Source organism: Mus musculus, chromosome 3, assembly GCF_000001635.26.
Source record: "Mus musculus strain C57BL/6J chromosome 3, GRCm38.p6 C57BL/6J".
Taxonomy (NCBI): Eukaryota; Metazoa; Chordata; class Mammalia; order Rodentia; family Muridae; genus Mus; species Mus musculus.
The window spans coordinates 117643463-117671294 of NC_000069.6; the positions used below are offsets into that span (position 1 = coordinate 117643463).

Below are 27832 nucleotides of genomic sequence, written 5' to 3' on the forward strand. Positions count from 1 at the left end.
CATCTTCCTTAGAAACTGGACCTCATTGCAGAATGTATTCAATGATGTGGCATCACTTATCATAAGCCCTCCAGGGAGCTTCCCCGGATCTCTTGCTCACCACTTTAAGATGAATTTATGGTGCCCACCAAGCCCAACCAGCACGGTTGTTTAGCAGATAACACCCTTCTAAATCACACTTATTAAGCCAGCTATAAAATCAACACATTTCATATCAAAACTCTCAGGTCACTTATTCTTGAGATGTGAGTGACAAGCAAACCCTAGATGAATGTTCCCCAATAGTGTCGATTGGGAGAGATGACATCTTTGTTCACTAGGAGGGCCTAGTTCTCCTTGGCCTCAGATGGTTATTTCCCCAGTGGATTGTGGAGTCCCTTAAGCTGTGATGTTGCGGTTGGCTATTTCTGATTTTCGACTCCTGGACTCATTTATAAATGTTACCTGACTTGCCCTTAAGGTAAATTAATTTGTAACTGTCTTTTTAAGATTCTACAAAGTTATTTCCTCTGCCTGAAATCCCACACTCTCCTCTTGTGGCCTCATCTTTCAACTTCTTGTTACAAGAAGCCGCTTAGTTCTCCTTCCTCTAAATTGGTAGTTTTTTTCTGCAAGCCTCTCCCGTTCAATCTCCCTCCTGCTCTCTCTTCTTCTCTTTGTGCCTCTCCCTACCTCCTCCTCTTCCCACTCCCCCTTCACCTCAGTAAGGCTAGGTATTGGTTTTATGGTTAGGGCCTAGAAAAGACTATTGATCTCTCTGAATTCTATTTTCTGCAGTTCCTCTCTATCGTTTGTACTATAAGACATATAAGTCAATTATTGTTAGCAACTAATTATATACATAGATTTAGCTAACATCTATCTATCTATCTATCTATCTATCTATCTATCTATCTATCTATCTATCATCTATCATCTATATATTTAAATTTTTACTTTATTTTGAGTCAGCTTCTTGATATATAGCAGCTCAGACTACCTGCTGGTCACTGTGCCAACCTGGTGATGAATCTCTTTACATGTATCATTTCTCTTAGACTAATAGCTTCTTTGGGTCAGCAAGACAGAACTTCTTGTCTCAGTGTCCCCCAAGATAGAAGAATGTCTCCATAAGGTGGAAAGGAAAGGAAAGAAGAGGAGAGGAGAGGAGAGGAGAGGAGAGGAGAGGAGAGGAGAGGAAAGGAGAGGAGAGGAGAGAGATAAAGAGATAAAGAGAAGGAGGAGGGAGGGCAATAATAAAAGAGAAAAGATGGGAGAGAAAGGTGAAAGAAGGAAGAGGGACAAATAGAATGGAAGAGGGATGGAGGGGATGAAGAAAGGCAAGAAGGATGGAATTCATTAATTTTGTCTATGTTCTCTTTCTTCTCATGAAATTCCATCCCAGATCCAAATTTTTGACAACAGTTTTCCAAGTACTTATTGGATTTCAGTGATTTTTCCATGTGTCCTATATTCCTAACCTTGTACAAGTGGCTGATGCCAGAGTAGGGGGCAAAATAATTATCTCCATGTCCTTGAGGAATAGTCAGTTGTTTTAACTGAGCTATTTAAAATTGTTAGTATGAAACAATGCTTTGCTTCACTGAGCTTAATCTTCAAATGCTTATTTTGCTTATCCATTATGTATTTTTTTTTACTATTAGTGGCCATATTAGTATTAACATGAAGTGCATGGATAGGGACACCAAATGGTTTGATTTTTGGATGTAATTATCCCTCTGAATAGGAATAGAGACTTCTGGACTAGTATGTCTGTTGGCTTCACTCAGCAGACCTTGTGTTAGAATAGAGGTGAGATTGGTGATGCTTACCCCTGCCTCACTGCTCACCAGTGATCTTCTCCTCAGCCATGCTTACGGGCACAAGCACACATCCTATTTAAATATAAAACATCTCATTTAGCCAAGCTCCTAAACATTTGTTCTGTTCTTAACCATATTCAGAGTATGACAATCTAACATTTGAAATCTCTTCAGCCAAAGTAGAAATTTGAAATCTCAAGTATTCTGCAGGCCTTGCCCTGTAACCCTAACTGCTCAGCAGTGGGGGTGGGGGAACTTTTAGGAAGGCAGCAATTTTGTATTTTGAATGAGCTACAGAGTGAGTTCAAAGGCAGCATAATGAATTAATGAGACTGTATTAAAATGAAAAACAGAAAAAAGGCTGGGTATGTAGCTCAGTGGCAGAGCACTTTGTTCTTTGTAAACCACAGCCATGCACATACACATACTTACACTCACACAGAAAGATAAACTGATGAAATTATTGATATGATAATTATTAACCTTGAACTTTACTCTAATGTATACATATTTATATGTTTATATGTTATACATTTTATAAAATATACATATGTATACATTTTATAATGTGTGTATTTTTGGTGATGTATACAATTGTATACATTTTCTATAATGTATACATTGTATAATTTTCTTTAATATATACATAAGTATACATTTTCTATAAAGTATACATATGTACACATTTTCTCTAATGTATACAAACATAAATTTATTCATATATACATAAATCAAAATATCATATCCTATTCCATAATGCAGACACATTTTTTCTCAATTAACTACAGTCATTTATTAAATTGAATTCACCCTTGTTATCCTCTCATATCCCGTTAATAGTTTCTCATTTTCTTTTTAATGAAAATCTAAACTCCTTCACTTAACACACAGAACCTCTTGTAGCCTGACCCCATTAGCATTCCAGATTCTTTCCCTGCCTTTCCCTTCCCCACTCACCCACAGGTCCTACCCACCAAGCCTTCAGTCTGTCATACTGAGTTATTTTCAGGTTCTCCAGTTCAATCATTGGGCCGTTCCTCTCTCCACTTGAAGACTACTCGAGCCTTACATCATTTTGAAGACTGAGGGAAGGCTGCGGCCCCTGACTTATGTGCTGAACCCATCATTTCCTTTAGAGCAGGACTTTGTCACTCAACAGCTTGAGTCTGAGGACATGCTTCATCAATCACTATTCTTAAGCCCTTGGATGAGCGACTTAACCTTTCTGTGTTCTATCTGCATCGTTCTTAGTTACCAACTGCAAGGGGTTGTTTTCACTATTTGAGAGCAGCACATGAAGCAGATAGTGCATACTCCACCTCCAGTACATTGGAAATGTTTTCTATGAGTAACTAGTTACTAAGCCAAACACCACGCTAAGAACACTGGGAAAAGGGAAAGGGTATTTCTATCCCCTTTAAGCTGGCAGAAAGCACGGGATACAGCATTACAGTATAAAAAGGATAGCGTGTTCATAATCATCAGGAACAAAATTCTGGATAATAAAAGGAGGAGCACAGGATGATCCTCTGTCCTCAGTAGCTACAACTTGTCTGGGGATGTGAACCGAGGTACAAGGGTACAGAAGTTTCTTTTGACCTTTTTGGATGATGCTCTAAATTAATTTAAGCTTTTCAATTCCTGAGGTAGAAGCTGGTGAACAGAAAGAATCAGTTACAGGAGACCACACTCCCCACTTTCCTTCCTGAGACACAAGTGAGTTAGAAACCAGATCAGGAGATCAGGACATCCCTGGGCATGGGGGTGGGGTGGGGAATGGGGGTGATTGTGGGAAAGAAACATGGCATCATGAGAAAGGGCAAGAAGGCTCCCCCTTGTGATTAAATTTAAAAAGAAAATAACTTTGTCTTTGTTTTCTTATTGTTGGGAACAAAGATCTGAAAGAAGGAAGTTGGGGTTTGTTTTGGCTCAGTTTGAGGGTTCAGACTTCACAGCAGGAAAGGCATGGTCCCTAGGATCACAAGGTAGCTGTTCCTCCTGCATCCACAGTTAGGCAGTGGAGAGGTATGAATGCTTGTCTTGACCTGTCTTTCCTCCTTTTCTCAGTTCGGAACCTCAGCACATGGAGTAGGGCTGTCCGCCATGCTGTCCTGTCAAGCACACAATCGCCGTTCACCATCACAGGGGAGCAAGCCAGAAGGAGATGCGGTGATGGTTATGAGTTAGGGTAGAAAGAAGCAGGCTCTCGATTTGAAGACATCCTTTGAAATGGCACCCTGGAACATTTACCATGCCATTTAAAATGAAAGTGGGATTGGCACTTTGTGACTGATGGCAAACCTAGAAATTATTTGTTCACCAACATTTATACTGACAGAGACTTATATTAGGGCTTCATGACATGCACTTTTTCCTATTGCAATAATATACTTGTCCTTCCCAGATATTATTTATCTTTTTCCCTATAATTATAAAATTTAAAACATCTCAAAATTTAAATCATCCATATAAGTATCCTTTTCTTATTTTATATAATACATAGGCTGTTTAATATGTATTATGGTTCATTCGAAGATCACATAAATTGGAAGCTACAGAGTGATTCAGTGGGTAAAATGCATGCCACACAAGCATAGGCCCAGCACTGAGCAGAAACAAGCAGATCCCTAGAATTCATTGGCCAGACAACCTATGGAATAAGTGAGCTACAGGTTCAGTAAGAGACCATGTCTCAAAGATAGAGTGCAGAGCGACCAAGGAAAACACCTGATGTTGACCATTGGCCTACACATACACACACACACACCAAAATATATTGCTAATAATTATAATTTCTTTCCTGAACACAGCAAGCTCCTAACGATATAACTACGGGTGAAACTAAGGATAGTGCAGAGATGCTTGAAACAGACATTTACAAGGTTTGTCTTTAACATTCAACTTCATTTTTATAGACATATTTAACAGCTTTTTTAGGGTTTTACTTTCTTCATTTGCCTGACGGCAAAAGCCAAAACAAATCCCTCAGATTTTCCTAATTCTCTAGTGTACCATTTCTCTGTAAGATTGAACTTTTTCAAATTGGCCATTTGCATGCCGGTTTTAATTCCTTTCTTTTTTACTGAGATACTTTCACATCTTGGAGATGATGAAGCCATCGAAACCCCAGCAATCAAATACATTTTGTTTACTTGGTAACTCCTCAAAAGTCACAACTGGTTTTCTCTTCTATAAGGAACATAAAGAAGATAGCAAGTTGTATTTATGCAAATTATACTTCGCTTTTCGATTTGGTTTGTGGAAAACAGATTATGTAAGGGGAGCATAAATGATACTGGTTTGAGAGATGACAAGAGCATTTCAAACGTGTTTCTCTTACTCTGTCTTTCTGATGGATGAGTGACCGACCATGTGTGCAATATGAATGGCTATGTGAGAGAGAGAAATGTTCTCCATGTGAAATCAGCCATTGCTGCACTTCAGGGTAAGGTGACTGAGGTGATGATGAAGGAGCTGTTGTTCCCAGCGAGGCCATCAATCACCTATTGTGCCGGGGGCAGCTGAGTGACTGAGCGTCTTCCAATCGTCACTGCGTGTACCAGCTGGTCCTGAACACTGAGGAGCTTGTTGCTGACTTCACGTTTGAGACTCGCTAATGTTACCCATTCAAGGATGTCAATGACAGCATAGATCCTGTAGTTGGGATGATGTAATCTTTGTTAGATGTCCATTGACACTATTAAAGAAATAAAGGATGCTAAAGCTTGACTTCTCAGCTATTATAAAAACCTTCTGCTCCAAGCCTGTAAGCTACATAATTAAAAATTTACATGTATTCATTTATTTTATGTGTGTATACAAACTCATGTGCCATGGACTACAAGTGGAGGTTCTCTCCGTATATCATGTGGGTTCCAGGGATCAAATTCAGTTCATCAGATGTGATGGTAAATGCCTTTAGTACTGAGCTATCTTGCCTACGAAATTAGACAACGAAAGTTGTCTAATTAGACTACAAAGTTAGACAATGAAATTTATTCTTTCTCCTCTACAGATTTAATATAGCTATATCATTTTAATCCTTTATTCTAGTCTTAATGTAAATAAATGTGCTCATGATAATAATAAAAAGCCTCCTTATGTGTTAACTGTGAAATTTTACAGAAAGCATTCCAGATTTTATTTATCAATGGTATAGAAGAACTCAGAAAAGGCTAAGAATTCATCTAAGGTCAACGAGCTTATCAGTGGTAGATTGACTTTACCTAGATTATTAAACTCATAAAATATAAAACAGTTCATTAACTTTAATGAAGTAAAAACTTTAGTAGCTGTTATGAAGACTGGAATATGAAAAGTAGGCTGTGAAAATTTAATTTAGGACATTCAAATAATTTCACAATATCATTTTAGTAGCGTGTGTACTATTTGAAGTGTCCATGTATTAATGTTATACAAAACATGTAGGATAGCTCTCTGACAAAGCAAAGGTGGTTGTATAAAGAGCACCTTTAAAGTTAGTAGTTAGCACCAACCAACACCCCATCCAAAGGACCCATAGTAACAGTAAATGATGGGGCCGATGCAATTAATCTTTTAGGAAAATTTAAAGGTAGTTTTTCTTTCTCCTTAAATTATGGTGCTTTTTTGATAAGTTAGCACTATCCAATAGAAAAATAAAATGAAGGGTTAAGGAGCTATCTCAGTTAATACTTGGGTGGTTGTTGCACAGTATAAGGACCAGAGTTCAAGCCATAGTATCTAGAAAACACAGGCCATACAACTATAAGCCAAGTGCTGGGAGGTGGAGATGGGGGAATCTCTGAGGCTGGATGTTCAACAAACCTAGACTGAATACTGAGTTTCAGGTTCATCTATGTCTTAAAAACTATGGTGGAGAAAGACTGAGGAAGACATTTGAAGTACACACACATGCATGCACACACTACATACACATATACACTCAAAACACCAAATACAAAGTGAACTGTGAGTTTTAAATTTTCTAATAGTCACATTTAGAAACAATATTCATGATATTTTGAAAACATTTGTCAGTATATCTAAAATGTTATCATTCAACTCGTATCAATATAAATGTAAGTATATGTAGCAGAATTTTCCCTTAATTAATTCAAATATTAATACATCAAGAAGCCCATGATTGGACAGGGAAAAGGGAGGCAGAGTTAAGAGAGAGAGAGAGAGAGAGAGAGAGAGAGAGAGAGAGAGAGAGAGAGAAAGAGAGAGAGAGAGAAGGAAGATGGAGGATGAGTAAGACGATCCAGATTCTGTGTGGCTTTAACCAGCCACAGGTAGCTATGAATATCGTAAAAGGAGAGAATAATTGGGATAACTTGTCTAATCCAGGTGGGTGGCTTGTATCACTATCAATTGGCTTTGAAATGATTATGTGGGCATCTTGTTAATTGAGAATTTATTGATATATAAATCCAACTAATTAATTACAAGCTTCTAGAGTTTTGATTTTCTGGGTTAAGGGGATTTGTGACATCTAGCTGCAGCGGGTAGAAGGCTGAGAAAGTAGAAGCAGTTCTGAGGCAGGAGAAACAGAGCTGGGAAGACCTTCAACTGGGGACTGGGGCTAGCCTAGAGGCAGCAAGACCATGGGCAGAGAGTAGATGGGAATAGTCCAGGATGGTGCATATTTTTAAATATTTCTCACAAGTAGATGCATCTTTTATTCCATTTTTGTGTTGTTTTTTAATCTTTAACATCTTAATTCAGATACTGAGTATTCACTGAAATGTTAGATTCAATTTTAGATTTCATAGAAGTCGGAGTGTAAAATGGAAGTTTGCATACCCAATTAGTTCCAAAGGTACTTAAAAATGGGCTGGTAACCTAATCAAGTAATAGTTTTGAGATGAGTTTAATTCAATTAAACTTAATTTAATTAAAATCAAATAGAAGAAGAGATTTGATCCCATAGTCACGCCAGCTACAGTTGAAGAAGCCATTAGCTATGATGTCTCCAGCTTTCATATTGGATACAGTGCCTCAGAGAAGAGCAGGCCTTGAAAGGAGATTCAGCGCCAATCAGAAGATGAAGCTAGTGCTTAGGTCATAGTAGAGTTAGGAGTCTGCCAAATAGAATAAGAATTTTTAAGTCTCAAATCTAATTTAGGCATATCTGAAACAAAACTGGAAGCGCTAAGAATTTTATTTAAGGCAATAATAGAGCAAATGCAGAACAGAATTGATACATGGAAGAGATAGTTCTACTTATTTAGGGTAAGTTGGGGGGTGCTGGAGGAACACAGTAGGAAGAAGGACCAAAGGGCTGTCTTGTGCATTTGGCTAGGTATGTGAGTAACTTTAAATTAGACCCTATCTCAGAAGAGAGTAATCCTTGGATAAGATAATATATAGGATCTTGTACTTCATTTTTGGATTGAACTGAGGGAACACCTATCTTAAAATGTCCCAGATACAGGTAGGTGGGTAGCAGATAGAAGAGCTTCCGTGGGAGCCTGTGGGAGCACAGCTATGATGGCTGATGAGGGATATTACTTACTTTTTCCAGCATGGATTGGGTTGTATATCTTCCTTCTACCATTCAGAGACAAGGTTATGGCTTCACAGAGTGTTTCTCTCTGTCCACTATCAGAGAACATAGTTTATGTACAAGGATTTGTGTGAGTAGATAACATGTTCACCAGACATAGCATAGCAATAAACTATGGTTTATTAAGATGAGGAAGCTGGGACCAGAAGAAGACATACTGAGTATGGAAAGATGTTCCTTGTTTGTGAGTTTAGATGGACCAAGTGAATCTCAGTGCATGGGATGTGACTCTGTTTTCTAGTTCTGTGTTCCAGCTTGGGAAATAGGAATTCTGGTGTCTGTGATTTTCCTTTGGGTTTGAAAAGAAGGGATGAAGCTCAGGAGGGCTGAATGAAAAGGGACTTTGTTTCTGAGGCCTTCTAATAGCTTTACTTTCAACCAATATGCCAAAAATGTCTGACTTGGTATGGCGGTTTGATAGAATATGGCTGCCATAGGCTCATAGGTACTATTAGGTGTGGTCTTGTTGAAGTGTGTAACTAGGGTTGGGCTTTGAGGTCTCATATTCTCAAGCCAGACCCAGTGTCTCACTGTGTCTTCCTGCTGCCTGTGGATCCAGATGTAGACCTCTCAGCTCCTTCTTCAGTACCATGTCTGCCTGTGTGCCATCGCACTTCCCACCAGGACAATAATGGATTAAACCTCTGAACCATAGATTGCCCCGATGTTTTCCTTTATAAATGTTGCCACAGTCATGGTTTCTCCTTACAACATTAAAAACTAACCAAGACACTTGGGGATCATCTTCTGAGTTCAGTCACTTCAGCATATCACTGTTTCTTGTATTTCATCCCACCCCAGGCTCATTACAGTCTTTAGGGGCTGGGTTACTGGAATACAAATCTATCTTATAAAACTCTTGGTTTTCCCCCATTGCAATATTCCCATTATAGTCATTCTGCACATATTCTTAGATATCTTTACATTACTCTTTGGGTAAATTTATAAATGCAGATAATAATATAAAGTAAAATTATAACAATAAGGCTTCCAGTTCTCAAACATGAGCTTAAATGAACACTTTGGGCTTATTTGCATTAAAATTGCTGGGTAGCCTATAGCTTTGCTACCTCACCTAAACTCAGGGAGTTGGCTGCTCTACCAACTGCCCACACAATTTCCCTTGAATCCATGGATAAAAGACACAGACAAACATAGTTGTTCAATTTTAACTTTTCTTTTGACATAATTGCTGGGTGCTACTATCTCTCACCTGGAAAAGTTTGTCCTTGTCAATATTCCTATCTACATACTTGTTTACCTGCCCTGAACTTTAGATGCTCAGATACATCTAGTCCCTTCTAAACACCATGGAATACTGAGGCAGCTCCAAGTTTAATTCCATAGGCTTTTTATATTCTACAGTGTCGTGGGAACCAAAGTCACAAGCTAGCAGAAATTGGCTAATGTACATAGAAAATCTATTTCCATCCAGAGGTTTACTATCTTCCACCAAGATTAATGGAATGTTCAGCCTTGAGCTTCAAGTGTATCTCCTCTTATTGTTCCATGTGTCATTAGGCCAGGAAACCTTGGAGAAGATCCTGACCTGCCTTGGCACTGCCTGACAAGCAGGCTTTCACAAAAGCAGGCAAAAATGGCTCCCAACAACAGACTCCCTCTAACTAACTAGAAACTAGGGAAGAACAAAAAGAAAAGAAACTAGGGAAGAGCTAGGATGATAAGTGCGCCGAGAAAAGTTTAAGGTGATTTTGACATGATTGGGTGCTACTTTGAAAAATTCTAAATTTATAGAAAAAAGAACACTTGAATAGGCTTCAATCTCCATTAAGAAGTTATGGAAGACTCAATCGGTCACAGACAGAATAATATGATCAATAATGTTATGTAAATATGAAATAAATCCTCGTATTTTATTAGACTGTATTAACCAATGCTGTCAAAACCTAAGACATTTAAAGATATTCCAACCTTGACCTGATTGCTATCCTGTTTCAGCTTCCCACTGAAGAGGTGTATTGTGCAGCAAGCTGGACTAGAGGTGGGGAAGATTAGCTGGCTTAGCTTAGCAGCCATGAAGTATCTCAGCTGGCAAGTAGTGCACTGGCAATGAGCACACTTCAGAACAACTTGGGAGAAATCTTTCAATTTATTGGAGGAAAGGGGGCCTTTATGCCCCCAGGGAAGGGTCCAGGTTCTCTGGGACCAGGTTTGTATGGCCCTGCACCATTGGCAAGGGCAGGGGTGGTATAACATGCTTTGTCTGCATGCTCAGGGGCTGTAGAGTGGAGGAGGGAGGACTTTATAAGGTCAAACAAAGAGTAAAACCTGAGAACTCTCAGAGAAATAAATTCTCACTAGAGTTAATAGTGGAGGAGCAAGCTTTATGGCACTAGGTTGGGAATGAGGTGGTAGCCAACTCCTGTAGCCCTCATGTTTGAGGTATTTGTAGTTGAAGCTCCTTCAACCCTTTCTTGGTAACCCTTGGTCACTACAGTCCCACCTTCATTACCAAATATGGACCAATATGTTGGGTTGGTAGTTTGCCATCTAGAAGAGCCACACTGGGCTTCAGGTTGGCTAATGTGTGCGTACATTAACAGAGCACTTACATTTTTAAACTTGCTGCATAGATTTTCTGTATCGTAAAAGAATAAGTACTAGACAATGTAAAACAATTTTTTTTTGAGATTGTCTAACCCAAGAAGGAAAAGTTTTCTTATTTCTCTCTTTTTCTGTGTATAACTTTATCAAGAAGGAGGAAAGCAAAGCAAACAAACATTCATATGGTAAGATGCTTGAAATGACAAGATGTTCTCCATAGTCTTAGGAATTTGAACACTTGCTTTCCAACGGATGGTCCTGTTTGGGATGTCTGGGAGGCGTGGCCATGTTGTAGGATGTGTCCCTGGAGGAGGGCTTTGAGAAGACTCTTGTCCTTTCTAGTGTGTTCTCTCTTTGTGAGCTGTTGTCATCCAGTTCCTGACTTCATGTTTGCCATGCTTCCCTACCATGACAAACTCATATTTGGGCTAAACTGTAAGCCAACTAAACCAGTCCATCTATAAAGTTCCTTGGTCATGGTGTTTTCTTACAGCAGTGGGAAAGTAGCACTCATAAGATAATTTGACAAAAGCAAACACAGAACTTTGCGAAATCTCTTCCTGAGAGGCAAGTTCCTCCTCTGGCTAGAGCTGTGCCTCAAGCTTTTTGTTTTGTGTAGTAGGAAATTTCCAGTGATGTTTAAGAATTCTTTGGAATCTAGTCTTTCAGTATTTTGATAGCCAAAAGGAGGGGTACAGGAGTATCTCTTTAGATTGTCTACTCTGCATGAGGCTGCTAGTCCATAGCTACATATGCAGTGGTGATCCAGGTTTCGCAGGAGTCTGCTCACTGAGTTATTTTTACCTTAGGAATGGACGGTGAGCTCTTCAGTAAATTGCAAAGAGTAAATCAAAGGGAATGAATACATGACCATAATTTATAAGTAAACAAGTGGAATGACCCTTCAGGGTTTAAATAGAAGGGAGGAAATGATGAAACAGCATGATGAAAATCATGCAGACTGGAGAAGGAATCCTCCAAATACCTGGCCATAATGCTATCTTCAATCTCATGAGCACCATCCATCAGGAATTACTTCAGAATCTTTATCCTAATAGTATGATATTTCCCATTCTTGCTTCAACTTAACAACTGCAAGTATTTAGGCTTCATTGCAAAAGTACCGTGCTAAGCACGTTAACTATGCTAGTGTATTAACTCTTATCACACTATGGGATAATATCTTATTTTTTCTTTGTGTTTATAATCTACTACAAATCTATAAATCTTCAGTTCCTTGCTATTTCTTGTGACTATGTTACCTAATCACATGCGTCTTTGAAAACAATGTCTCTTGGTTGTAGCTAGAGACAAATACTTGGTGAAGCCATGGTGGAAGGAACACAGATATACTATGATAAATCTAGTAAAAGTGAGGGATTAATTTGCCACTAGAGTGTCCTCAGGGTTGACCAGATGACAAGTTTATTTTAGCATAATGGGCTCATAGTCTTCTTATAAGAAGTGACTACTCCATAGATGTTTTTCCTGAAAATACAAGACTTAATAAAAGCAAGAAGACAATTTAATAAACAAATATATATTTAAGACAATTTTAAATAGTGATGTAAACAGACATGCTTTCACTTGTGTCTTATATATTTTTCTATTGCTGTGACAAGACAGTATGACCAATTAACTTATAGAAGAGTTTGTTTGTCACTTAGAATTTGAAATGGTTAGAGTCCATGACCATCGTGGGGCCTTGGGTGTAGGGGAAAGAGGAATGGGAGAGAACCAATATCCTGCTAGAGTTCTGGCGTTCTGGGCCTTTGGACAAGGGAGGACTGTCTGACACTTTCCACACGGCCCCCTGTGGGCATCTGGCTGTGTTAGGCCACTGACCCCACATGGCAGGTGATGGACAAGGGGCAGCCCCAGATACAAGTTTCTCAACCTCAACATAGCATCCCACACTGAATACGGGGGGGAGGAGCTGAGAACAGAATAGGGGCCCCAGGACAGCAGGAGAGGGGGTCGCTGGTTGGTTCCCACACAAGGGAGAGTTCTTAGTCCAGTCTGTGGCTGCAATGTAGGAAGGCCTTCTGGCAGGAGGTTAGATGTGGCTCCTTAGGAAAAAGCCTATCCCATTGTTCAAGTACAGCAGGCCTTCAAGATCAGAGACTATGGTTTAGAGCTTTATTGTAGAAAGGCAGGGGGAAAGAGAGAAAGTAGAAAGAGAGAGGGAGAGGCCAGCCATGGCCACGTGGAGAGAAGGGAGAAGGGGTGGGGGGCGAAGGCTAGAGAGTAAGAGAGGTAAAAGCTTAGAGAGAGAGGTGCCCCTCTTCGAGTGGGCTGGGCTATCTTGCTGTTTCTAGGTGACTGTGGAGAGGAGTCTAGTCAGAATGCCAGAAGCTTGGGACATTGTCTATGTGACTGATAGCCACATGCCTCTCCTGTGGGGGCTATGGGGGCAGTAACTTCGACAGGAGACATGATCAAACACCTTCTATCCCATGTAGGTAGAAATTACCACCTACCAGGTCCCACCGGGGTTCAAGTCCTAAGCTCAAAGGGAGACCAGGATGTCTGTGCATAGTCCATTGCCCCACAGACCATCACGCCAAAGAGCATGACAACATACAGGCAGGATGTTTCTGGAACAGTAGCTAAGGGTTTACATTTATATATATAAGTATGAGGCAGATATAGCTAACTGGAAATAACAAGGATTTTGAAACCTCAATGCCTGCACTCATGACAGACCTCCAACAAAGCCACACCTCCTGATGGTTCCCCTATAATTCCACCAATTGGATACCAAGCATTTAAATATATGAGCCTATGGGAACCATTCTTGTTCAAATCACCATGATTTGCCTTATGCAAGTGTTAGATTTGGAACACACCTGCTATTTTTTCTAGTTCAAAGCTATATGTCCTAATCACTATGGCATACTTATTTTACCCCATAAAACATTTTTACAAATTCTAGTATTAATTAATCCATACATTAAACAAGTACTGCCTGAGTATTGTTGTTTTTTTTTATTTACCATGGAAAATACCAAAAACACAGCAACGTTGAATAATTAAGTATATTATCTTAGAGTTTCAAATATGGATCTCCTTGGACTAAAGTGAACTTGTTATCTGGTGGCCAACTATGAGGACATTCTAGTGGCAAATTAATACCTCGCCTTTCATGGCTTTATTAGAATATATCTGTGTTCCTTTCCTTCATGGCTTCACCAAGTCTTTATCTCTGGCTACGAGTAGGGGATGTTGTTTTCAAAGACTCATATGGGTACCACACCCTTAAGAAATAGCAAGGAACTGCAGATTCATAAATTTCACTGGGGGCTCATATTCTTCTTGTCACAAGTGATGATTCCATGGCAGACATTGCTCCTGGAAATACCAGACACAACAAAAGGAGGAAAACAAGTTAATAAACAAATATATATATTTAAGAGATGTAATTTCAGGGAGTGAGTTCACCTTTCCCTGCCTATGCCTTTCATGCTTCCTTCATGCAATAAGTTTTGAATGTCTACTGTGTAAAAAGCCTATGCATTTCAGATATAGCAGTGAATGGACAAAGATCATTCTGATGGAGAAGTTTAATGAAAAGAAACATAATGTTATATGCATTTTTCTACAGGGAGACAGTTATTACAAAATATTCTGCTCTCTCTCTCTCTCTCTCTCTCTCTCTCTCTCTCTCTCTCAGCTCAGCATTTGCACTCCAACTCAATCTGCTCATTATTAAGTCTAGATTTATTGAGGACCTCCTGGAAGTTGGACCAAGAGCCAAGCACAGAGTTTATACAGTAAAGGACTGGGCTCGATTTCTGTCTTCCCTGGGGTGAGGGAAACAAGTGAGACAAATACCACCCAGACCCGGTGGCATGAGCTCTGAGAAAATGAGCAAGGTTCCTTGAGAGCACAAGACTGGCTTTCCTGGCTTGTGTCCTACAACTAGGTTAGCTCCCCTCAAGATTTTCACTTTCCCTGAGCCTGTGTCACCAATGCTCATCCTTCAGGATCAAACCTTAGATGTTTCCTCTTTTGAGAAATTTAACATAGCCGTTGGCACATAGTAGGTGCTCAATGCATGTGTACATTTTCTTAAATATGTTTATATCCTTTACTAAAAGAAAACCACTTGGCAAAATCGATGTGTGTATATATATCAATCATTGTATAAATTTTAATAAGCATAGATACATATGAAGAAATATATACTAGAATTTTAACAGGAGATAAATGATGAGCTTTAGCTTTCTGCATTTTCTTGCTATTGGGCATGAGTGGAGAGGGTGAATAAGGACTGATAATACAGCTAAATGCACAGGCTGTAAGCATCCATAGACCCTTGAGGATGGAGGAAACAATGTCCTGCTCAAATCACACTCTCCTTCTGTTTGTGTTTATTTTTAGCTCCATTTTCACATCTGGTTAACGTAGATGGTTTCATAAGTGAATTAGAAACCAACAAAGCATAAATAATCAATTTCTGTCCTATAACCAGCTTCCTTGATAGGTCATTATGCTATGATTTCTCCTTCTGCAGGTTAGCAATAATAGACTTTCTGCAAGGATAATACAAATAAACTGTTTATAGGGCACTTGTTTCATAAAGTATTAGAGAGTTGCCAAGTTCAAATGAAAATTTCTCTAATTTGTCTTCGGTTATATTAATGGTGGTTATGCTTCAACAATATGTGTATTTTCCAAAGCATTGCCATAATCATTCTTAATCTTATACTAATGGTGTGTAAAATTCTTGTCACCTATGTAATTCCTATAGCTCTGGAAATTCTGTGACCTCCCACACTCCATTCTGGGTTGGGACATTAGCCTCAAATTTAATAGAAGAAAAGCCAAATTTGAATTCTTTCTTTTTTTATTACATATTTTCCTCAATTACATTTCCAATGCTATCCCAAAAGTCCCCCATACCCTCCCCCCCCACTTCCCTACTCACTCATTCCCATTTTTTTTTTTTTTTGGCCCTGGCATTCCCCTGTACTGGGGCATATACAGTTTGCGTGTCCAATGGGCCTCTCTTTCCAGTGATGGCCGAATAGGCCATCTTTTGATACATATGCAGCTAGAGTCAAGAGCTGGTTAGTTCACAATGTTGTTCCTCCTATAGGAAGGAGTTACAGAGACAAAGTTTGGAGCTGAGACGAAAGGATGGACCATGTAGAGACTGCCATATCCAGGGATCCACCCCATAATCAGCTTCCAAACGCTGACACCATTGCATACACTAGCAAGATTTTATCGAAAGGACCCAGATGTAGCTGTCTCTTGTGAGACTATGCCGGGGCATAGCAAACACAGAAGTGGAGGCTCACAGTCAGCTATTGGATGGATCACAGGGCTCCCAATGGAGGAGCTAGAGAAAGTACCCAAGGAGCTAAAGGGATCTGCAACCCTATAGGTGAATTCTTTCTAATAAAGGCATTTTGCATTAGTTTCCATAGTGGTGAGGTCTTTTGGGAACCTCTCTGTAAGCCGTCTTGATTCAGTAGGGTAATTTAGGAAATGAGTCATCTTTGAATTTGAAGCAGCTAAAGCAGAAGCCAACAGTTTGTTTGGAGCAGCAGAGTTGACCAGTTAAAGAGTTAAGTTGGCCTTTGGGGCCAACAAAAAGATGGCAAGCATTTACCAAAGCCATAGAGATTCTTTAGGGATTTTGCCCTTCATAGTTTTCCCTAATGATGGGACAGAGTATCCTGTCACTCTTAGAATGCCATGCTGGCATCTTTTTTGTGTGTTAAGTTCCAGCTCTCTTGAATCATCAGGTGCTCAGTTTGGGTCTCTTAGCCATTTTCTCCTCTATCCCCACCACCCCCTCCCCCCAAAAAGGGAATTCAATTAAGACACAGGAAATAAGTCTTATGATCAGGAAGTGACTAAGTCCTTTGTTCACAGTCCCTTTTCATTTTTTTCTTTGCCAATGGTGGCAGCTCAAAAATAAAGTTGTGAAGTCACAATAAGCTTTATCTTGATACATTTCTTTCATTTATAAAATGAAGGTAGTAATGATATGTAATTTATAGGATTATATTAAATATTTTAGTGAAATGAAGTCTTAAAAACATTTTCTTGGACAGAAACTACTACTCACTAAGTGGAAGATATAATAGATATTAGCATGATTCATTTCATTCAGTTAACTCACATTTATTTTAATAAGGATAGGGTATCTTTTGAGTTTTGCAGATGTGAAGAAATCAACCAACCTTCTGTCTGGTTAAAGAAGATCCCATGAGACATCCAAATTCTATGTACCTTTCAGATGAGGGATTGCCCTCTTAACAGGATCACTGCAAAAGCTCCATAGCTTGAAGTTCTTGCTATTCTTGCAGGCAGCTTTCTTTAACACTGTCTCTCAAGGGCAGGAGCATCCTTTGCTCTTTTTCATCTTCCCCTGGGTATCACTGTTTTCTATAACTGACATGATGAAGGACCCAAAACACAGGCTTAAAGTCTACAGATCATACACCAGATGCCATTGGCCAAGTGATACAATCCCTCTTCCTTCCTTTTATACTTCACCCAGAATATTGCGCCCTGATACAGATTACAATGGGCTAGAATTTGGCCATGGGGAGTTAGAATCGTCTGAGCTGCTTATGAATGCACACTGCTCCTTCTGGATGATAACAGGCTGTAAATATTACCCTGGAAAAAAGGAAAGCAAAGAAGATAATTGTTGGATTTCATAATATTCTAAAATGGTCATTATGAAATGAAAAGTTTAGACACTACTCTTTTGATCTACCCTTATAAGCAAATGTATTTTCTATCTGACACGAGAAAATAGTCAAGATTATAGAATATAATACACTATATTCATCCATAAGTGTTTTTCTAAGTGTGTTATCAGTACCAGATATTCCTGTTATCGACACCATACGATCTAGTCATACTTTCAGACCTACCTCTTTCACAATTTTGTTATGGCTGACTTGAACACTAACTGGCACTATCCACTTGAAGTCAACAGGTTCACTAATAGAGTGATATGTGATCCAATTCTGAGCAATGAAGCTATATAATAAGTGAGATTGGGAGAAGAACCGAATTTTTCCTGAGCATGATGGCTCACAACGTGTATTTATTTCCTTCTGTGTAACAGGTTGACACTCTGTGCTCTGTATTGGCTTTTTTTTTTTTTTTCGTTTTTTCGTTTTTTTCAAGACAGGGTTTCTCTTCTTCGTAGCCCTGGCTGTCCTGGCACTCACTTTGTAGACCAGGCTGGCCTCGAACTCAGAAATCTGCCTGCCTCTGCCTCCCAAGAGCTGGGATTAAAGGTGTGTGCCACCATGCCCGGCTGTCACTTAACTTCTTTATAGCTATTTTTACAATTCTTATTTAATCAAGTATACATCTTTTCCATACAGTGCATACAGATGGAAACACTAGTACAGCATTAATGTTCCCCTCCTAAGTAAGGATAGTGTTGAGAGTGACCTAACATATAAACTCAGGTGAAAAATAAGTGCAAGGAAGGTGTGTGAGAGGTAGAGGGTAGGAGGATGCTTGGGATAACTCTGTTCACGTTCCTAGATGTCTGATGTTGTTGCATAAGAATTGGTTGTTATAGAGCTGAAGAGATATCTCAGCAGATAAAAACACACACAGCTGTTGCTTAATTCCCCCGCACCCACATTCACAGCTCACAACTGCCTAGAGCTTCAGCTCCAGGGATCTGATACGTATGATCACCATCTGCATGTATGTGCACACATGGTTCTCAGTAAGAAATGGCCATGCCAGAGAAGTAAATCAAATAATTGGCACACTTAAATTCCACCTTTATGAAATCATTATAAAAAAATTCATTCCGAGTGTGGTGAGACACACCTTTAATCCCAACACTCAAGTTCAGCTTTGACTATGTAGGGAGTTGGAAGGCAGCCTGGGCTACACAGCTTACATTGCACACAACGAACATTCTTTTAAACTACAAAAATCACACACTGTAGTTGATTACTAAAGACATAAAGACATACATAATTGATAAATATGTTTTTGTAATCTATACATAATGAATTTCACATCTATCTTAAGAAAATGCTTTTGTGTAAAGTCTTTTTCTGCTTGCTGTTTCAGATGTACATTACCAGCACTATCAAAGCCAAAGGAACCAGACTTGCTAAGCCTGTCCTGTGCTTGGGATTAATGTGTTTGGCCTTTCTTACTGGACTCAACAGAGTAGCGGAATATCGAAATCATTGGTCAGATGTGATAGCAGGCTTCCTAGTCGGAATATCTATAGCAGTATTTCTGGTAAGTTCAACTTTAAAGAATATGCTTGATTTTTAGTAAGCTTTTAATAAACCACCTCTAAGAAGATGGAAGGATGAATGACTGTGATATATAGCATGATAATATATATGGTTCTGACTACTCATTTCTTCTTCCTTGCTTAAATATTCTTAAGATCAGGTTTAAGAAAGAATAATAAATCAATTCCACACTTAAAACACTTTTATATAAGATGGGTAAAGGCTATAGAGTCCTCCTCAAGAACTATTTTTTACATTTATTTGTGTGTGTGTGTGTATGTGTGTGTGTGTGTGTGTGTGCATGCACATGAGTGTGCATACATGCACAAGTGCACATGTGCCATGGCATACATGTGCAGGTTTAAGAGACAGCTTGTAAAAGTGGTTTCTCTCATTTCACAAAGTGGAGGTTGAAGGTTAAACTTTTCATATGCATTGCACATCAAGTACTTACATTATGATCCATAACAGTAGCAAATTACAGTTATGAAGTAGCAACAAAAACACTCTTATTTTGGGGGTCTTCACAACTCGAGGAACTCTATTGAATAGTTGTAGTAGTTGGAAGTTTGAGAACAATTACCCTAAGCAATCTCACCTGTCCCTCCTCAATTAGTTTTATAGACTGAGTTGGTTGTATAATTACAAAACTTCTCAGGATATTTTACCTCTATTGTATTAAAATAAATATCCTCGAGGACCCAAGCCTCATGCATTTAATCTGTTGCTCCATGAGATCTGTGCCACAAATGCTCCCACAGCCAGAGATTGTCAAATGTATCACTTCAGCTCAGGAACTAAATAGTCAGAGACAGTGACAGAGACTCAGTCATACCTAGTCTGTCTTCCACACAGTGGAAGGAGGAGTTTGCAGAGACTTCTAATGGTGTATCACCTGTATGTGTGTCTGCCAAAAATATGTTCGCCACGTAGCTACAGTTTGGTTTATTAGAAGATTTCAGTCTGAGTTTCAAGTTTATTAGTCCATTATTTATGGGCGTCCATACTGACTTACCTAGATGACCAAGGGTATAGTTTATAAATCAAAAGGCTTCTACAGGGACACAATATGGTTTAAGAAATGCCATACATTAATTTTGGTATAGTTTGAGCTGTTCTTCCTCTACTGTTCCCTTCCTCAGCCACCTCTCTCTAGTTAATAATTAGTAGCCAAAAAAAAAAGTGTGCAAGCTTTCCATTTATATGTTTGAGTACAATTGATGGGCCTGGAATTTTCAATGAACTGTTCCCTCTAAAACCTCCTGTAGCAGACTGATGGGCATGACTGCATGTCTGCCCCACATTCTGAGCGAGCTTCAATCTCCTTTTCTTTCGTGTAGGGTCCTTCATTGTGATTCTCAAAGGTCATTGGGAGACTTGAGATGGAAAGCTTTTAAAAATTCCATGATGGGTTGAAAAGTCAGTTCAGGAGGGGCTGGAGAGATGGCTCAGTGGTTAAGAGCACCGACTGCTCTTCCGAAGGTCCTGACTTCAAATCCCAGCAACCACACGGTGGCTTACAACCATCTGTAAAGAGATCGTATGTTCTCTTCTGGTACATCTGAAGACAGCTACAGTGTACTTAAATATAATAATAAATTAATCCTAAAAAAGAAATGTTTAAAATAATAATAATAATAATAAAAAGAAAGGTCAGTTAAGAATGTCCCTCTCTGTCTCAGACTGAATTTGCATTTACAGTCAGAGAACAGGAAGAGATCCAAAGTAACCTGACCCAGTGCTGGAGTCTGGCTTCTCACAGCCTCTGATTGGCTAGAGATTGAGCTGCAATGAATGGCTGAGATTCAGTTGCTTGGTTACAGGTGTACTCCTAGATAGGATACAGTTTGTTTACAGTTGAGTCTTGCAGGCACTTTTGGCTAAATTTCATCATCCAACTACAGCAACAGACTTGGGCTAAAATTATCACTTAACACCTCTGCCTCTTTGAATTCTCTTTCTGCCTCTTGAAACTCTGGAGGAAGAATGGATCAAAAACTTTTCCTGCTTTCACTTGCCAACATCGAAACTGGTTAACATTTAAAAGAATCAAAACAAAACAAAACTTTGATGCAAATTATGATGTCACTGCATTCAGCTCCCTGGGTGTAGATTATCTTCTCTGGCATTTCATCAACCTCCTGCTGTTCTTTCCTTGGCCTTTGCTATATTTTCCTCTACTTCCAGAAAGCATCATAGTGCCTTAATGAGATCCTTTAAAACCAGAAACCTAGTGACTTCTCAGACACATGCCTGAGAACTTGATAAATGAAGAGCTATGCTGCAGAATTCCCCTGAGCTCAGGCCCCTCTAGTGTGCATATTCAAAGAATGTATATTATTTAGATTCTAAGATTTCCCTCTAAATATTATGACACATGATAAAGATGACTCCATGGACAGTTCATACCAAAACAGTGCTTCAACGATGTAACTAAATACAAATTTTGTGCTCATCAATGATAATCAATTATTGTGAATGGCTGAGGTAACAATTGGTGAAACTCAGGTAAGCTTGGCCTTTTCCAGTGAGAGTTAGAGCTTTGTTTTGTGGATTAGATATTCCCTCAAATTCTCCTTCCTTCTCTTACATCATAAAATAAAATGCTGCCAAGTCCCTACCCAAATACAAGTACTGTGCTTAGTGATGTGAATAAATATCTGAGAAAAGGAACTCATATGTTTAAATATGTTACTGTAAAGGAAACCAGACATGGAGCTTCATAGAGGAATACATACAATTAACCAACAACACTGGAGACATTAACTCCATTGGGAAGACATACCAGTCAGGAAGGATGGATCAACTTGGGAAGCATATAAAATAAATAGATCTGGACTCTGTGTAAGGAAGGAGAACAAAATGTGGGACACAGAATGAGTATGAAAATCTACATAAGGACATCAAAGATGCAGCCCTTTCTATGCTGCAGAGTCATGACACAGCCTATGCAAGAGAGAAAATAGAATCCGAGAACAGTACAAGTCTCCCTTCATGAATGACAGAGGGGGCTGGAAAGACTGTGTGAATCAGAAGAATAATGTGGACTTTTGTTTAAAATGTAGATGAATTAGGATCCATTGCCTTCAAATGAATAGAACTAGAACAAGCTAGTCCCAGCTTCTTCACATACACCCCTTTCCCCCACTGACTACTGAGTCTTCCCATGCTCCTGGATCTCTCCTTAAATGAGGGAAATCACAACTCCCCTAAGAACTCATTCTTGAACTCACAGAAGGGTAAACAAAATAGCACATGCTTAGTGAATAGCCATAGGAGTGACTGAAGTGCAATTCCATGAGTGATAGTTTGCTTCCAGTCATTATCTTTTACCCTATGAGATTTGTGCTTTAAATATATATCTCTAGAAGTAACCTGGAGGTGAAGATAGAGAAGACATGCTATGAAGAACGAGGGAACTAAGGCAGTGTAAATTTGACCATAGAGACATGGAGAGGAGGTAGAATCTTTGGAAGGGAAATCGAGGAGGGAGAGCCTGAGGGAACAGAAGATGATGTGCATGAAGTACAGGCAACAACTTGTGATGACTCCCAGGTTCCTCATTTGGACAGCCCAGTAGAGCATTTATCTTGTGCAGCAACTCCAACTCTGGCTGGCAAATGTTCTGCAATTATCTCGCAGTGTTTTTGGGATTCTAAAATGATTCCATAATAAAAGGAACATGACTCTACTCTGAGCCGCTGTCTTGGTTGAAGGACACCTCCTCCAATCACCATTATCTATACATGGCATTTGCTTCTGACTCATTCTACTGGTTCATCCCCCACAACCAGTGAATCATCTACTTCAAGATCAATTATGATACCCAAGTTACTCCTTATGTCTAATACCAGTACTTCTGACCAGAACTTCTTGTTTCCTATCTCATGTATAGATACAGTTCCTTCCTGACCCTTTGTTTCGGACATCCTTCATCTAACCACCTTACTGTTCTCCTTAACATTATAACAGTTCATTGCCAGTAAAAAGAAAAGGCACAACTCTCCCTGATACATTAACTCCAGACACTTCTAGGGACCACAATGATTTATTTATTTCTTAGTGAGAGGTTTCCTACCCCTTTCACCATGTATATAAATCCAGCTCTTGAAAGTAAAACCAGCTCCCTTCCCTTATCACAAACAAGTCCCATTCTTCCTACATCTTGGTTCTGTGGGAATTCTGGTGTGTGTGTGTGTGTGTGTGTGTGTTTGTGTGTGTGTGTGTGTGTGTGTGTGTGTGTGTGTGTGTGTGTGTTTTACCATGGTAAGGGGGTGATATCTGAGACCAGTCTTTGCAAGTGTGTGACACCACACGTCTCTTACATTTCACTAGTCCTCCAATGGTGAGACCGTCCCCAAGCTATACTCAGAAAGACTCCTGTGGTTTCTCCCTTTTGTGTTTCTCCATAACACAAGTCCTAGATACCATGTCTGATGGTTTTGTTTCATTGTCCTTCTTTGCCACAGAGAAAATCTCTGTTCACTTTGTTCACTGTTTATCTTTGCAAGTATCTGGAACAGGGGCAGGTATATTGGTTGAATGGATGGATGAGTTTAATTGACAACCTTGACTTTTTTGAAAAGCTCAATGAAATTCCATGCGTAATAAGCATTGCTTTGTTGCATTCCTTACCGTGCCTATACCTTACAACTCAACCTAAGTCCTCTACATAGCTGAGATTTGGCTTGGATAAGCCCATTCTTCCTCGGCAGTAACTCTGACCACCTTAGCCCTCTCATTTTCTCTTTGATTTCTTCCACATATCCGTCTGTGCTGTTAGCATCCTACAAGGAGTTATATTATGTTCTAAATCTGTCACTCATCCCTGTACATTGTGCAAGGGCAAAGAGTAGAGCCATCATGCTTAGCAAAATACTAAACAAACAGTACTTGAGCACTAGTTGTTGATATTATTGTTGTCGTAAAAATGGATGACATGAAATCTATCCCAAACGTGATACATAGCATTGTTGGCAGAAGTGGTCAGCTTTCTTGATTCCAATAATAGCTTGTCATGTTATTTTACATAAAAGTAAAAATCATTGCAGCATTTCATTGAGATATATTGTCCTCACTTTACAGATTAAAATTTGACACCTAGATACAGCAGATAGCTTGTCCATGGTTTTGTCTTATTAAAGTTATTAGCATATAACAAAAAAACCAAAATTAAGAGTCAGTACTGGCCAGGCATGGTGGCTCATGCCTTTAATTCCAGCACTTGGGAGGCAGAGGCAGGCAAATTTCTGAGTTCAAGACCAGCCTGGCCTACAGAGTGAGTTCCAGGACACTCAGGGCTACACAGAGAAACCCTGACTCGAGAAAAACAAAAAAAGAAAAACAAAAACAAAAAAAGTCAATACTGTTCTACTTCCCAATGTCAATAATGCAGTAATTATGGGAAAAAAATAAAAATGAACATATAAATAAATTTACTATAAGTGCTACATAAAGAAAGCAACGTGTGTATAGTGATGGTTTACTGCTATAATCTTTATAGTAGAATAGAGATATACATGTGTAGAAACCATTGATCTAAAACTGCAGTGTTTGAAAGGAAATTAAGTTTAAGTCATTATGGCATAGACATATACCATAAAATTTGTCACTTGAATGTATGTTCATTCATTAGTGTGCTCCTTCATGAATGAGTTCACTCACTCTGACAGTGAGGTACAGAGGTAGAAAACTGAAGATTTGGCTCCTGACTAGCACAGTGTAAAGTATGAGAAGAGACACAAATCAAAGTATTCCCTTATCTAGTATGAAATGTCATGAGGAGCCTGGTACCCTAACAGACAGTCTTAGAGTTCTTTCTATTTCATCACAGGGAAAACAAACACATCAAACACAGAAAGCTTTCCTGTCTGAGGGCTCAGGGAAGACTTCTGTAAGACAGCGAGGCGAGAAAGTACTTGCAAGCATTTCAGATCTAGAGCCTGTAAAAATGCTGGGTGAGCAATATAGCCTGTCTGTAATTTCAGCACATGGGACACTGAGAAAGAACACGTTGGGGTCAATCTGGCTAGCCAGATTTGTTGAGCTCTTGGGTGAAGTAAGAGATCATTTCTAAATATGTAAAGTTTATTGGAATTTGTCTGTTGTCAACCTCCAGCCTAGGCACATGCATATACATGCCTATGTAAGCAAACACCACACACACACACACACACACACACACACACACGCATCTTCTTACTTTTTCTTATTTGCTAGGGGAACATCAATTCTAGACTTTTGAAATTAGCACACAAAAATTTTAATTATTTAAATAAGAAACTAAAGAAGAACTAGTTATTTCCTCGTAGTTGAAATGAAAATTGTTAAAAAGAATAATTAGGCTAGTAACTACCATTCTGTATGTATCTACTACAAGTTAGATGCTTAAGCATTTCACAGATAAATTCTAGCTGCTTCTATTATGTCAGCCTGCATTTTCATTAAAACAAAGAAATAGGGAAGAGCCTTTCAAAGAGTTTTCTAAACACACACACAAACACACACATATGATATGTGCAGTCTGCAAACTGAATTTGACCTACTGCCTGCTTTTTTATGAGAATCTTATTGAAATGTTAGCATGGCTTTTCTCTTAGGATAAAGTAGCTGCTTTTCCTTCAAGAAGGAAGAGTTGAGTAGTCGCTGTTGACTATAGCCCTAAATACACATGTCTATATTTAGGGGCACACACACATATATATACATAACCTAACATAATATATATGCATTACTTAAGAGTGTAACTAATAAACACAAGATGAATGAGTAACAGAGTAATCAGCCTAATTTCTGAAGCCCACATTGATGCCAACTGAGCTTTTCAAGTTCTGAGCATCTAAGTGCACAGTTACTTCATTTTAACTGATCTTATTTTAAATATTTCAACAGTTCTTTTCAAATGTCCAAATTGCTAATTATTAATTCCAATGAAAATGTCTAAATGTATGTGTGTGTATGTGCACGCGTATGCGCGTGTGTGCCATGATATGGCATGAAACTTTGTTTCATTGTAATTGTTACTTAAAGTTATCAACTCTATCCTTTGTATGTTAGAAGAATGCTCATTCATCAACTGCAGCTTGCACACTGAATTTAACCTGCTGCCTACGTTAATAAGAGAACCGTATCAGCATGATAACATATCTCTTCTCTTATGAACAAATGAAATTGTTGCTTTCCTGGCAAAAGGGAAGAGTTGCATAGTTTCCATTGGCTCTGACCCCACACCACTGAAAATATTAACTAAATTATTTAATAGCTTCCCTTTACAGACAAAACATTATAACTATTTATTGAACAATCAGTCTCTTTTAGTCCTTAGTGGGATCATGAGGGTGTCAACTTATAAAATAGAAAGAAAGACTAAAAGAGTACTGAATAACTACCTCCAAGCCCTTACCATCCTTTCTCTAGAGATCAAGGTGCAGAGAAAGTGTGTGTGAGTGTATGTGTGTGTGTGTGTGTGTGTGTGTGTGTGTACATGTGTGAGTATATGTGTTATGTGAGTGGGTATGTGTGTATGTAGTGTTAGTGTATATATGTGTGAATGCAGAGTATGAATGTGTGTGCGGTGTGTGTGCATACGTTTATATGTATATATGTGTATGTGTGTGTGTATGATGTGAGTGTGTATATGTGTGTGTGTGGTATGTGTATCTGTGCAGGAACATGTATGAATGTGTGTGCATGCATGTGTGCATGTGTGTGTGTGTGTGTGTGATTGTGTGTTTGTTTAGAAAACTCTCTGAAAGTATCTTGGCTATCTCCTTGCTTTAAAGAAAATTTGTGAAAAACTTTAGTATTTTACTATCAGGTTTTGATCTATTTTTTAAACCTATAGTTTTGCTAGGACAAAGAAAGACAGGTTAAAAAAGATAAATCACAGCTTGCAAGAAAATAATTTTGTAATATAAAGTATCATTTTATGTGCTATTACCTAGTATCCTTGTAAATTTTATTCAGGAATGGTAAGCAACCAAGACTAAATTGGTATGTAGAATTATCGAGTAGTAATGGAGCTGGGGAGGTGGCTCAGTGGTTTAGAGCACTCTCTGCTCTTGCAGAGGTCCTGTGTTTTGTTCCCGGCACACACATGTTGACTCACAAACATTTGGGACTCTAGTTTCAGGGCATCCATTTTTCTCTTCTGACTTCCTTGGACAATAGGCATTCACATGATGTACATACATAATGCAGACCAAGCACTCATACACATAATATAAAATAAATCTTTTTAAAAAATAGAAATAAAATACTTAGTAGTAAGTTTAACAAAAAAATTTGTCTTCCAATGATAAATTTGTGAAAATATACAATTTAAATATATCGCTATTGATCAAGAATTTACTTACTTAAAAATAAGAGTTAGGCTGAAACTAAAAGTAAGTACTATTTATTCTAGAATATGAAGCCCAGGAAAGGAGAACAACACATTATCCTGTGGTTCGCATAAACTCACCATAGGAAATAATTTTTCTGTGTTGCTTAAATCATTATTTCTTAAATGTGATTCATCTGCATCAGAAAATTTGCAGTAAATTTAAAGATTCCTTCTCCTATACCCTATTCTTCACCTATTAAATCGGAAACCTTAGAAGATGAATGAAAAATGTGAAACTTTAACATTACAGGATCTTAATTTTCATGCATGATTCAATTCATTC

The 27832-nt window shown here is 38.7% G+C and overlaps 1 protein-coding gene across 3 annotated transcripts in view; it reads left to right on the plus strand.

Annotated features, from left to right (window-relative positions):
* Positions 1–27832, plus strand: part of Plppr5 (phospholipid phosphatase related 5) — a 114901-nt gene that overhangs the window by 68855 nt on the left and 18214 nt on the right. For 2 of the 3 annotated variants that reach the window (NM_001305451.1, NM_029425.3), the window contains exon 4: positions 18991–19167. In NM_001305451.1, the coding sequence (NP_001292380.1) occupies positions 18991–19167 (177 nt within the window). Of the gene's footprint in view, positions 1–4612; positions 5599–18990; positions 19168–27832 lie in introns of those variants that run through there. The other variant, XM_006502235.4, reaches the window with a different exon arrangement.